At 31.1% G+C, this 14,392-nt stretch overlaps 2 protein-coding genes across 2 annotated transcripts; one reads left to right on the forward strand and one right to left on the reverse strand.

Annotated features, from left to right (window-relative positions):
- Nucleotides 1–4,162: 4,162 nt before the first annotated feature.
- Pex7 (peroxisomal biogenesis factor 7) lies at nucleotides 4,163–11,290 on the reverse strand. Its single transcript, XM_085196683.1, has 8 exons — nucleotides 11,049–11,290; nucleotides 10,513–10,726; nucleotides 8,916–9,098; nucleotides 8,217–8,402; nucleotides 7,767–7,884; nucleotides 7,468–7,552; nucleotides 6,869–7,031; nucleotides 4,163–6,294 (listed from the first exon to the last, which is right to left on the reverse strand). Exons 2-7 carry the CDS (start codon nucleotides 10,711–10,713, stop codon nucleotides 6,872–6,874), a joined length of 933 nt encoding a protein of 310 aa, XP_085052809.1. The 5' UTR covers nucleotides 10,714–10,726; nucleotides 11,049–11,290; the 3' UTR covers nucleotides 4,163–6,294; nucleotides 6,869–6,871.
- Nucleotides 11,291–11,504: 214 nt separating this feature from the next.
- Nucleotides 11,505–13,612, forward strand: Arr2 (arrestin 2). The gene is made up of 6 exons (XM_085196682.1): nucleotides 11,505–11,792; nucleotides 11,872–12,078; nucleotides 12,168–12,299; nucleotides 12,375–12,726; nucleotides 12,836–13,030; nucleotides 13,106–13,612. The coding sequence occupies exons 1-6, from the start codon at nucleotides 11,604–11,606 to the stop codon at nucleotides 13,252–13,254; spliced, it is 1,224 nt and encodes a 407-aa protein (XP_085052808.1). The 5' UTR covers nucleotides 11,505–11,603; the 3' UTR covers nucleotides 13,255–13,612.
- Nucleotides 13,613–14,392: the final 780 nt, after the last annotated feature.

The following is a 14,392-nucleotide window of genomic DNA, read 5'->3' on the forward strand; positions in this document are numbered from 1 at the left end:
AATGAAAATAATTCATTGCCTGAGTGGGAATCGAACTCACAACCGTCGCGATCATAGTCACGACGCTGCGTCACGACGACTATCTTCTGACTCAGTTCTTTATGGTCTGGTAGATGATAGATGGTATGATAGATGGTAGATGACTTTAAAACTGACCATTTTTAATATAATAAAAGTTCACATTTTCACTTCCAAAATGAACGAGAAATCTATATTCAACACATAACAATTATTAAATAGGGATTGTCTCTAATTAATCAGAATTAGGTAAGCTTTATATCGCCGGCTGATCGTTTTAATCCGTGCAATTGGTTTAAACCAACTTCGCGTCCATAAACATGTGAAGAATGGACCCTAGTTTAGTTTTCATTTGGCACGGTGTATTCTGGCACCGGAGTTTAGTTAACTTTTGTTAGAAAATGAATCAGGTTTTGGATACTACCTTCTTCTCTTCAATATCAGTTACTTTAGTATTTAGGTATTAGTATAATTTTACCAATCAACATATATATTTTACTTTTATGTTTTAATATTCACCACGCTTTTATTTGTGTCTCCTATTTTGGTTGCTGGTAATTCTCGCTATTGATGAATCATGCCATCATCATCATCATCATCATCATGTCTTCCAATGTTTTTTGAAATATTCTGTATCTTCTTTCAGTATAATATTTAATTGCGCCACTAAGGCCTACAACCTCACTCAGGCCAACGGATTATTTTCAAATTTCGAGCTCCAATAAATAATTTTTTCACTAAATTAATATTTCATCAGAAGACTTTCGATTCATATGATTATTGTACGATTTAAAATACGTTTATAATAATTACTTTACGCTCTCGATCTTTAAATTCATTGTATAAGATAATTTGATCACCTTTTCCCTTTATACAACTACTTAAATTCCTCCTAAGATTTGTTTTATTACTAACTAAACTCCTTCTGCGAATTATCTAGAGGGTAATTAATCGTTTCTTGCACTTACTCAACGGTATGCTCTCTACGTTATCAGCAGTAATAAAAGAGTATCATTAAGGAATATATATCGGTCTTGTAGAAATATCTTAAAGGGAACGGAGTGTCTTAACACTAGGTCCCCGGTGTTCTTGTTCTCTTATTATGTGTTCAATTTTAATATAACGATTTTGGTTTATGTTACAATTTTATTGATTATATTTAATAGATATTTAGTATTGCTCAAGCCTCTTTGAACAATTTTTTCATATTATCTATGTATTTTTAATTATGTTTTATTTCACACAGACTGCCTTTTTGTTTACGATCGACCCCGATGTATAACACACAACTATAGGACCGACGCAGCTATTCAATTGCCAAATTCTTCAAAATACACAGGTGAAACAATTATATTATACGTTTTTTGCAATATAAAAGGACATACATTGCTCTTAACAGACATATAGACAGACAGACTGACGTCACAGCACAGAAGCACATAAGCGTTCCTTTTTTGCTTAACAGGTACAGAATCCTAAAAATATAAAATGTTTCATTTTTATCTCTGAAATGAATGTTGTTATAATCAAAATATTTTCAGAGCCACATTTAATAAGAGGTACAAGAGATTGTTATCGCTCCTTCGGGCAAATGACTTCATTTCCCGAACAAAGTTTTAATCAGAAAAATGAAATAGTTGGAGTGCTGTCACCGGCAGGTACCCTACCTATCTATCTAGCACAAGTAATTAACACTTACCGTTCTCAGTTACGTTTTATTCATTTAGTTTTAAAGATATTTTTTAAAATTTCATTTCAGGAAATTATGAAGTTTTTAAACTTTGCATTTTACTAAAATGTGAATGTATAGTTTAAAGGTGTCTTTTGAACAAATTTTGAACATTCTTTAGTTGTCACTTTTTAAATATAAATATTTGTTTTTCAAATAATTTTGATATATTTTTTAGAACTACATTTACAAGACAAATCCATTGAAACAAGAATCTGTAAAGAATCAAAATCTAAATCGTCAAAATTGAAAAGTAATAGCACAGGAATGAATAAACAGAGAGGTAGGTTTTATTTTATGATTGAAATCATTTTGCATAGCAACTATTATGTGAAATTCTTAAAACAAAGTACCTACAACATAAACAACTTATTCTTAAATGACGACTACTAGTACTACTTTTAATTAATGGGAAACTATTTTTAAATGTTGATTTAGTTGTACCTATATATAATAACTAGCGGACGCGCGCAGCTTCGCCCGCTTATTTGCACTTTTAGGGGTGAATCCTAATAAGCCATGAAACACGTGTTCAATGAAATAATTTTAAGAGTTTAAATTTCAAATCTTATAAAAATCGGTGGCGATTTAAAAAAAAATCCATACAAACTTTCAACCCCTATTTCATCGCCTTAGGAGTCGAATATTGCAATTTCCCGTCTTAGCGAGCACCTACGTCCTATAAGTAACTCCTATGCTAAATTTGAGATTCCTAGCACATGTAGTTTCTGAGATTTCGTGATGAGTGAGTGACCTTTCGATTTTATATATATAGAAGATATATACTTACAAAGTAACGATGAAAAACATTGTCGTAATTTATTTTCAGAAACTTTATTATAATTTAATTTATTTTGTTGTTCAAATATACGTTGAATTTGATCTTTCATGGTCAACTTACGGTTGGCCAATTTAAGCTTTGAACAGTCTTCCTGTCTGAACTGAATTATATTGACAGTCTTTTGATTATTTCCTACAAGAGAATGTAAGTGAGAAGATAATTAAAACGTGACAGTAATATTTACTTAAAAACATAATTAGTTTAATATAGTTTGAAGAACTTTATTTTTATACTTTTTTTTTTAGTTTTATGCTAAATAATTCATTTCCCCGAGAGATTCTCGATTATTATATATCAAATTTAATATACTTATTTATCAATTAGTACTTGTATTTACAGACACTATTGAAGAATTTATGAAATCGCATCTGGAGTGGTATTGTCGTTATTACAGCAAGCTATTGGCAACTAAATTAGAGAAAATCAAAGACAATTGTAAGTGTAACCATTTTTATCATCATCATCAGCTTGACGTTGTATCCTGCACACAGCAGGGTAGGCAGAGAGAACCTTGTGTTAAGACACTCCGTTCCCCACTTACTGCCCAATAGATATTGATATCAGTGCGAGAAATATAAATTTCATTCAACGGGGACCGAACCCACAACTAGTGTAATTTACATTCACTCTTTCTGTCCCTGCACACCGACTGGCGACACCATTATTTTAATTATTAACGTATCATCATACTATTTTTAATTTTCACTTATCGTAATATTTAACTCAAATATTTTTTCAATTAAACATATACTTGTATCTTCAAATTCATGTATAGTAGCTACGATATTGTACACTATATATAAAACTTGTATAGTAATTTCAAAAGCAATTTATTATTTTGTCTAGTTAAACAACAGCTAGCGCCATCTACCGACGAGAGCGTGCTATCAACTACCGTACCGAACTTATTCACTGAAGCTTGCACCATGAAACCCAGTGGGACAAGAGATCAAAATTGCCAAACCAATAACACAAAAAACATACAAGGTACATACATAAATGAACAATTATTTATTCCACCGTATATTAAAAAGAAACAAAAATCTTGTATTCTGTCCCCCGGGATTAGTTTAATTGAAATGAGACAAAAAAATGATGTGGACGACTTGAAAAGAGTTTATAATGTATTGAGCGCCATTGAAGGCAGAGTGCGGAGATTGAAATATAATTTGCGTATATAGTTCGTAATTCTGTTGATAGATGTCATTGTATTTATATTTGTATATAAATATTTCTGAAAAATTGGTTAACCAATTGTCAATGTAATTTTTAGGCAGAAAATAAGGATTGAAATTGTATTTTTCGTTGTTTTGTGTCGTTACCATAATACCATGTCAGTTGAAATAAAAAATATTTTTTTAAGAGTAATTGTCCTCACTTATAATATGACTATTTTTTGTCATGTTAAAAAATTTATAAAATCCTAAAAGCTTCGTTATAACTGTAGTTATACATTTTTAATTTTTTTTTATAAATTACAATTGTGACTCAATAGATGGCGCTGAATGTAAAAACCAAATACAAAATTAAATTGTTTAGGTCTTGGTGTATCATGTAATAGTTGTAAGTAAAGAGTAAATGCTTGTAATATATTTTTTATTTGATTAAAAACGGTTTCCAACTTAAATTTAGGTTACAATCATTTTTTTATACATTAAACGTATTTACATTATTTGATTTTTAAGTTATAATAATAATAAATATGTAAAATAAATTGAAAATACATAAAAGATAAATTATTAGTGATTTAAAAGAAAAAATATTACGGTAATAAAGTAAAAATATCTCCATTGTAATAAAATTGGAGACTTATTATTTCATATATATGTATGAATAATTACTGATAAAAAAGCAATCAGTCTTAGAAAATAACGCAAATTAGTTAAATTTTAAATATAAAATTAAAATGAAAAACAGTCTTCTTTCTTTTATTATTGACAAAGTAAATTAAACATAAATATACATATTAAGAATTCATAATTTTTCTATTAAAATCATTGACCAGGCAAATAAAAAAATACAAACAAAACGTATAAAAAAATTTAACTAAATGTAGCGTACATATTTATAAATAAAAAAATATATACGTTTTCTAAAAAACTGTCTATTCTAAGTGTGGAATAACATTTTTAAAATAAAAAAAAATAAAACTAAATCTCTTCATAATGCTATATAATACAAGTATATACAATTAACAAAGTACTATAACAATCGTAAAAGCTTTCTATACAATGAATAATATTTTCTTATAATATTTTATAATATTAGTCGTTCAGTAAATTAGTTATTGAATACATTCATTTATGGTTATTTACAAAAGCATTATGCACCTTTAACCCTTAAATAGTTTAGATAGTTAAATTGAGAAAGATTTACAAAAGTTACAATTTATTGTAAAATAAACAAAAAAAATATAGTGACTGTCGTAGCCAAAAATATAGGAGCCACAAGGGTGTAAATGTAACGCAACGTTTTTGGGTCGATTGTGGTTCGATCTCCACTGGAGGCCTCGAATTATTATTTATTCATATTTTCATTTGTTCCGCCACTCGACAAGACACACTTTACCAATTTAAGCCCAACAACCGGGAATGCGTGTTGTTGGGTGGTGGATCTCAACGCCGCGTTTTACTTGTTACCGCTAGGCTTTACTTGTTAGAGCTAGGAAATTCATTCCCTGAGTGGTCAAACCCGCGACAGGCGCTGTGCCGCTCCGCCACGACGGCCACTATATTTTTAAGCATTTTTTTTATATTTCCCAATAAACAAAATGGAAAGTATATTATATAAATGGATATCATATTTCCATAACAAATGGAATGAAAATTTGTTACAATTGAAAGAAAAATGAAAATGATTGAAATAATAAAAATAAATTTAATACTTTTATATTTAATCCTTCAGTCTAAATATTCCCTGTTTTCACGAACCATAATATGTTACGGTTAATTCTAAATATGACATTGAAAGTTTGTGTTAAAAATATATTTTACCGTTAATGGATGAATAAATTTAACTATTAGTTAAAAAAAAGTTATACAGTAGTAATATTGTATAGATTCCAATTTCTCATATAAAATAATAACAAAAACCCATTTTTGGAATAAATTCGGCACCCTTGTGGTCAAATTTTACTATGCACATACTAATATAATGAAGCCTATAATCTTTGAAAGAAAAAAATCATTTCGAATGCAACCAAACTAACTGTTCAGCTTCATAAAATTGAAGATTATCTAACTAAAAATTGGAATTTAACCGTAACACATAACAATTAGAATCCCGTTTCCCTTTTTTCAGCTTTGAAAAATTATTTTAGTAATAATTTTTCAAAAATTCACAATTTTTAGGTATAAGTGAAAGAAAGAGACAGCATCATAAACTTTTATACCATATATCGATGTCCCTTTCTAATTACAAATAATAGAAAGAGACAGTAATATAAATATCTGTCTAGTACATTTGCAACTTTTCTGACACATAGCCTTAATATATAAAATACTGACAAACAATAATAAATTAATTAATAATTAAATTTAATATATTAATAGTATTTAATTTATTTATAATATAATAAAAATGCTATCTAATTTTACTTGAAAACTATTAAGTCATTATTAAAAATGCTGTCGGCATATGTAATTTATAAATAACTTAGCCTTTTCAGTTTTCAGCTTTCTTTGCCCTGTTTCTTTTCTTCATGGCTCTGAAATATTAAAAAAAAATGTAAATGACTAATAAGGTCCTAAGATGTAAGAATAATTTAATAGTTAACTATTATTAATACGATAATTAAGTAATAAGTAAACATTTTTTAGAGGCTGTCTTGGTGCAGTCGGATAGTTAACTATTAACGCGATTGTGGTGGGTTCAATCTCCACTTGGGACAACAACCTCCATCCTGGTAGACAAAGCATGTTAAATTCCCCATTTATCATGTAATTGTAATGTCTTGAAAATTGTACGAAAATTGATGAACAGAGTGTCTAAGCACTAGTTCCGTCCGCTATATGTACTATATCCAGGAGATAAATTTGCAGAAAACAAGTTAGTTAACATAAAACTTACTTAAAATTTATATTACACTATTAAAATTGAATTTGTTAATAAGTTAAAAATATATGATAGAAAATTGGCAATAATTTAACATCGAGAATTTTGGTATTGACTTCTTCTGTGCATTAAAGAAATTTTTAGTAATATGTTTTGTAGTCATACAATATGATATGAATAAAAGGCATATTGTTAATTTTATTTTTAACTAAAAAAATCGAACTTACCAATCAAACAAGCGATCTAGGTGTAAAAACATGAACCAAAGAGTCCCACCCACAGTCCGCTATCTGATGTGGCCTTAGCGTATTCCAATCTAATCCGTAAGTAAACTCCGAATGGTGTCTTATTGTTTCGAGCGGATCACAACCACGCTTCAAATCCCATATTCTAATAGAAAATAACAAAAGACACTATGAATACAATATACAATTTTATTAGTAAAAAAATACTGTAATTAAATATTTTAGTAATTAACGCTTAATACACAGTATACTCGTATATGGAATATGAGTGGAAGAGATGACGGATAGACTTAAAGAGTCCCTCATACTGTAAAGTCCCATATCTTATGAAACAAATAATAAAAAATGTATGGAATGACAATTTAATTTAATTATTTTCATTATCTATCTGTGGTAGACAAAGAGCGGCGTTGAGTTCTGCTACTCAATTTTATTCGTTACTTCAACCATCTGATATACAAATATGTAACAATATCTATTGTAGACAAATGTGTTATAGCAATAGCATAAAAATGTGTTTTTATTTATATTGAATTTTAATTTTAACCAAACTATACTAAATTTTAAAAAATCAAAGTTACCTAGTAGTAAAATCGTATGAAACCGCAGCTAATACAGATGGCGCGTGCGGAGAAAATTGTACTCTCCGAACAGCACATTCACAGCCTATAAATTATTAGTAATTAAATATTTCTTCATACATTTAGTAACTTTCTTCGTGATATTTAAACCACAACATAAAATAAGAAAAATGTCATGAAAATATTGTAAAAACACGATAAATACATTTAAAAAAATCACAAATTTCAAACATAAGAAATATCAAAGCTGTGTACAATAAACCTTTGCCTTCTCACAAAAGTGACATTTAAAAACTCACCCTTCAAAGTGAACATGGGGGACGTCAGACGTCTGAGATCCCAGCCCCTAACGAGTCCGTCCGAGCCAGCGGTCGCTAGCGCATGCGTTTCTAGTCTACTCCAATCACATGATAATACCTGAACAAATTAAAATTACTATTAATCAATGAATAAATAAATAGATTTAAGACCTTTTTTTCGTCGAGGTATAATCTTTTTATATTCTATTCAGTTTTATAATATTATTTAAAAGAAAAAAGAGACAATAAATAATATAATAATATTCATTAAGTCAAAAGAGCCACAAAGACCAACATTTTAATTTTTGCATTATTTAATTGGCAAATGGTAAATTATATCTTTATAAATTTTGTTATCATTTTGATCATACTTTTACATATTTACATACATATATACATAAATACTATAAGGACCTTAACATAATAACAAAAGAATAATGTTCAAATCACCTCAGCATCATGAGCTTTTATAACAGCAGCAGGTCTCGAAGGTTCTGTACAAGTCCACAATTTAAGATGGCCATCACCAGACACTGAAGCGAATGTGGCTGGCGAATGAGGTGAAAACGTGGCTGTATAAACTAATTGAGAATGACCAGCGAATGTACTGAGACACACTTCCGACTCGGGGTCCCACTGAAATAAATATAAATATAACTATAAAATTTTAAGACTCAAGAAAATTAACTAACCAAGCACACAGCCTTGATTAAGACTACACACAAAAGAAGAGTCTAAGTCTTAGTCTTCTCAAAAGTTATCCACAACTTTCCACATATAGTTAATATTAAAACACATAATAAATTAATCTAAAGTAAGCCAATTGTAATCGGCAAGCGTAATGTAGGACGTCCTCCAGCTAGATGGGGTGACGATATTCGCAAAGTAGCGGGCAGCGGCTGGATGCGAAGAGCTGAAGATCGAGCTCAGTGGCGTGCCATTGGAGAGGCCTATGTCCAGCAGTGGACGAGGACAGGCTGATGATGATGATGATGATGATGATGATGATGATGATGAAGCCAATTGTGGTACAATGGAACAGCATGTGACTATACATACAATAGTTGTAGATTCAATTTCCACTTAGGTGAATAATTAAAACTACTCAATTTATTTTTTAGCTTTGGCTTCTATATAAAATTTTCTTACCAATTTGACCGTAGTATCCCAACTGGCACTCAACAAATGAGCTCTAGGCCAATCAACCGAACAAACTTCACTATGATGAGCTCTTAAAACTCTCAAGGGGGCTGAACAACCAGTTCTCCATATAATTACAGACCCATCCCCTGACCCACATGCTGCCACTCCATCTGCTGTGCCTGACCATGTCTGAAAAGAAGTAAACACTCCTTAATAAATCATCCTATGGCAATTTATATTATAAATGTAAAAGTTTATCAAGATATATGGACATGGATAACACATAGATGTAGATTTTATATAATTTGGTTATGATATAACAATAAATTTAAGTGGACGAAGATGCGCGTAGGTTGCTTGATCCTTAACAAATATAATTTTATAGTGCTTTTTTAGAAAACATATAAAAAATTGTATACGTCAGGATTTGAACGCCTCCTGCAAGTGTCCAGAAGAAACAAAACAAACATATTGTTAGTAGGAAATACATATATAAGAGTTATATAATCAATGAGACTAATGGGAATACGCGCAATATATGCGGGCCTAGTCCTCAGTCGGGGCTAAGAGGGATCTTGCCGGAATGAGAAAATGAAGATAATTTATTGTAAACCATAAAATGTATTTTTATTTAATATTTTTTCAAATAAAGCAGGCCAAGCCAAAATCCTGCGAGAGATATAACCTATGCACAGACAGTTTGTTAATAACTTTTAAGCAATTATATTTTAGAAGTCACATTTTATCAATAACCAAATTCTTTGAAGTTACTAAATCAAAACACACAATATATAATAGATGAGTAAAAGTAATTCTATAAATATAACTAAAGCCAGCTTAGTTCTTTCGTCACTATGCTCACATAACAGCAGTGGTAAGGCTTCAATATGCTAGTTTTCCTTATGGAAAATATACATTATGAGATTAAACTAGTGTATAAGAAGATTGAACTATATTCCAGGCTACAAGACAGACACACCCACAATTTCATAGCATTTTATAGTATAAAATTATAGGTTATAATTTATAGTATATTAATAATGTTTATAAAAAAATTACTATATTTACAGTATATTAAGAAGATTTATGAACCCAGGTATGGTAAAAACAACATATGAAAAATTATATATATATATATTTTTTGTTAGATGATCTGCGATCAGTCGATAACTATGAGCAGATTAGGTGAAGGTGAAATGTCTTGCCAGGGAGCTTCCCAATGGAAGCAGCCTTTTTCAATGTCTGGAGTCTAGCTTTTGAATATCATGTCGCTTTAAGCGCTTATGGCTTAACATAACATTTTTGTTTCTAAATTACTTTACACAAGTATAGTTAAGCAACTGTAAATAATAAGAGGTAGAGAGAAGTGTCAAGATATTCTGTTTTACTTTCTGTCAGAATTCAAGATATTGCATGTTGAATGGTAAAACTCAAGGTCATTTTTTATCTTACTAGAGCATGGTAATGATATAATTATTGACTTTAAGTGAACATTGAACCCATAACTATCACAATTACAGTGACACTATCCCGATGCACCATAATAGCCTTACAAAGACTGAAGTCTTTGACATAATACTGTCTAACATGATTATAGCCATACCACATCAAATAATCCATCACTCCATTCTAATTTCTGTAACTCCACCACAGTTGCTCCTTCTGGAGATAATTCCAAAAAGAAAAGTGTTCCACCTCCAGCTAAGCCATAGTATTGGCTAGTTGCAACTGCGAGTGCATCTGGTCTTGTACGGGAAAACCTTACACTGTAGCCATGACGGCCAGGTGTAAGAAATGTTGGCATGCTGATTGTGTAACTGAAAGTAAATGATTTATTAAGTTAAAAATATAATTTATTACTATTAACACAATTATTGTTATGTTCTTGTATAAAACCTCTAAAATATGTTTTGTAAGAATTTGTGGAATCAGTTTGAATACAGTAACGTTATATCATAATTTACTAGAAAATTACCATATTGATTTCTTTTATGCTTAGAAATACATAAAAGTTAATTTTGTACGAATTAAGAAAAAAAATCGTATTTTGACAGAGAAAATAGAAATTTTATATACGTAATTTTTTTACGATTTTAATTACGTACAAAAGGAGAAAAGCAACGTATGAAATACATGTACCTTACACAATTATAAACACAATTATAAACACATCTTAAAATTTTTATTAGAGAAGGCTTTTTATATTTTGTATAGAAATCAGCAATACTTCATATATCTTCTTATGTTATTTGAAATAAATTTACATATTAATTTCGAATAAGAATTTTCTTTTCACTCTAATTAGATTGTTTAAATACTCGCAAAGTTACAAAAGCACAACAAATTACAAACACGATAAAATTTTTAACCCTTTTTAACCTGTCAAAACATAGCTTGACATTTCCTTGACCGGATTTAAAAACATCGATAGTGTTGTGAATACGCAATAATATTATCGATTCGGTTAGAAGTTACTATCACATGATTTTAATCCAATTTGCACTCCCACGAACTAAATCCTATTAGATCATTCTACACTGAAGGAAACCTCACAGATTCCGTATATATATGAAGGAGAATTTGCAACCAACGACATTTCTGGTGAGCGCTTCAAAACTCACACAATCCTTAATATTGTCCAATTGTTTTAAATTCCTTTAACTTTATTCCTGGCGCTTACGGAAATCTTTCAAAATGCTTGATTACCTGGCTTTGGCTTTTGTGGTTGCCGTTAAAGTTTTTAAGAAAACTACTCCCAATGGAAAGGTTACGGTTTACCTGGGCAAGCGGGACTTCATTGATCACATAGACTACTGCGATCCTATCGATGGAGTCGTGGTGGTCGACACGGAGTACCTGAAAGGACGAAAAGTTTATAGCCAGGTATAAAAGTGGAATATATGCGGAGTGTATTTTGTGGTTTAAATAGTGCTTAAATACTAACACTATTTTCTTTCTACAGCTCGTTACGACTTACCGCTTCGGTAGGGAGGAAGATGAGGTCATGGGAGTCAAATTCTCCAAGGAGATGGTCATTGGCCAAGACCAAGTTGTACCAATGGTCAACGCGAAAATGGAACTGACACCTGTCCAAGAGAAACTGCTGAAGAAACTTGGACCCAATGCCTTCCCATTCACCTTCACTTTCCCTGAGATGTCACCCAGCTCGGTAATAATCTAATATTTAACGTATTAAGTAGGTACCGTTAAAGATGCTATTGAATTAAATAAAAATGTTTGATGTCTATTGATCACTAGGTAACTCTTCAACCATCTGAAGAGGACCAGGGCAAGCCCATGGGCGTAGATTACTGCGTACGAACTTACGTTGCCGACAGTGAAGATGACAAGGGCCATAAGAGGAGCTCCGTTACTCTTGCCATCAAGAAGGTACTGCTTAATTTTATTTTTAGAAATTACTAATAACTATACAACGTATGCCTATTTTTTATGTATTATTTTCAGCTGCAACATGCTCCAGCATCTCGTGGACGACGCCTTCCAAGCTCCCTGGTCAGCAAGGGCTTCACTTTCAGCAACGGAAAGATCAGCCTAGAGGTGACCCTAGACAAAGAAATCTACTACCATGGCGAGAAGGTTGCTGCTAATATTATTGTTTCAAACAACTCCAGGAAATCTGTGCGAAACATCCGTTGCATGGTCGTACAGCACGTTGAAATTACTATGATCAACTCTCAGTTCAGCCGCCATGTTGCATCTTTGGAAAGCCGCGAAGGATGCCCAGTTACTCCTGGTGCTAGCCTGTCAAAGACTTTCTACCTTGTACCCTTGGCTCGCAGCAACAAGGACATCCGTGGTATGAAATATTAACGTATTTAATTGTTACAAAAATATGTTCAATATTTAATCGTTACTAAAACTTAAATTTGAAAATACAAAAGTAAATTTGAATTTTATTTTAACAGGTGTTGCCTTGGATGGCCACCTGAAGGAAGATGACGTAAACTTAGCCAGCTCCACCATGGTATGTGAGGGCAAGTGCCCTGCTGAGGCTATTGGTATCGTTGTATCGTACTCGGTCCGTGTGAAGCTTAACTGCGGAACACTTGGGGGCGAGCTCGTTACTGATGTACCATTCAAGTTGCTACACCCAGCTGAGGGTAGGTGAAAATTCATTCGTGTAATTAGAAATATTAACTAACAATTGTTAATAAAACATAATTGTTTTAAAATAGGTACCGTTGAACGCCAGCGATTCAACGCTATGAAGAAGATGCAATCCATTGAAAGGCACCGCTATGAGAACTCTCTGTATACCAATGAGGAGGAAGACAACATTGTTTTCGAGGACTTCGCTCGTCTTAGGATGAACGAACCAGAATAAACGACACGGCCTGGCTTATCGCCTCAAATAAAAAAAAATGGAAAAAAAATAAAAAGCCAAAAAAATGTAATCAAGCAAGTTAAAAAACATCTAGTCCACGAAACCGTGCACACCTAAATTACCTTCTTCCTTTTCATTCATTTTAAATCTACTAATTTGAAATTAAATATTTGTTATGACCTTATATAATTTAACCAACTTTACGGATAGTGTGAGTTTTACCATAGTCAATTCAACTAATAAATGAAGCAATAAATTAAAAATGTCCACAAAAAAAATCATCAACATTTCATCTATCCTACTAACCTTATATTCGTGTAAGCCTTTATATAAATCAATAAACAGCTATCACCAGAAATCTTCTTTTATTTTCACTTATATAATACTTAACTACGTAAAAATATTTTAACTATATGAAAATTTCTTTTTAGATGTGACCACTGCAACAACTTGTACTTAACTAATATTGTATTAAAATGTTATGCAAAGTAACCTATGATCTCTTTTGCATATCGTTTGTATTGTAATACATTCAAAGGGGTTTGATTTATCCCCACCTATTATGTTCGTAAATTTTGGGTGCTTCTTGACAATGAAGAGGTGTAAGTGTTATGCATACACTGACCTGAGATAATACAAATTACAAAAACAAAAAGACTGACTAGTGGTCGTAAATGTTTGTATCATCTTTAACGTAATGAAATGGATAGCCAATGCAATGAAAGAAAATGAAATTGAAAAAATAACATATTTTTAATTTGGGCAAACTTGTTAATTAAATCGGTGAAATCGTCTGAAAATTGTTAAAAATATCACTTTAGGTTATCTATTCTATATTCATATATAGCAACACTTATAAAAAACATGATAGAAAAATATACATAGGTAATTACTTTTTGGCGCTTAGTTGTATATTTAATATTTATTATTAATTAATTTCGTAAAACTTAAGCTTAAGTACTTTTATCTGCACTTTGTAAGAAGTTCGCCACGTAATCAAAACTTCTGTCACCTATATTAACTTCAATTATAAAATTTGCCAAGGAGTGAGAACTTGCAATAGAAATAAAGAAAAATCCGAAAATTCAATCAAATTCAAAATTCAAAAATCATTGTAATCCAGAAATTGGCGAGTCCG

The sequence above is a fragment of the Heliconius melpomene genome, chromosome 13 (genome assembly GCF_056956725.1).
Source record: "Heliconius melpomene rosina isolate 202511_hmr_F chromosome 13, ASM5695672v1, whole genome shotgun sequence".
Taxonomy (NCBI): Eukaryota; Metazoa; Arthropoda; class Insecta; order Lepidoptera; family Nymphalidae; genus Heliconius; species Heliconius melpomene.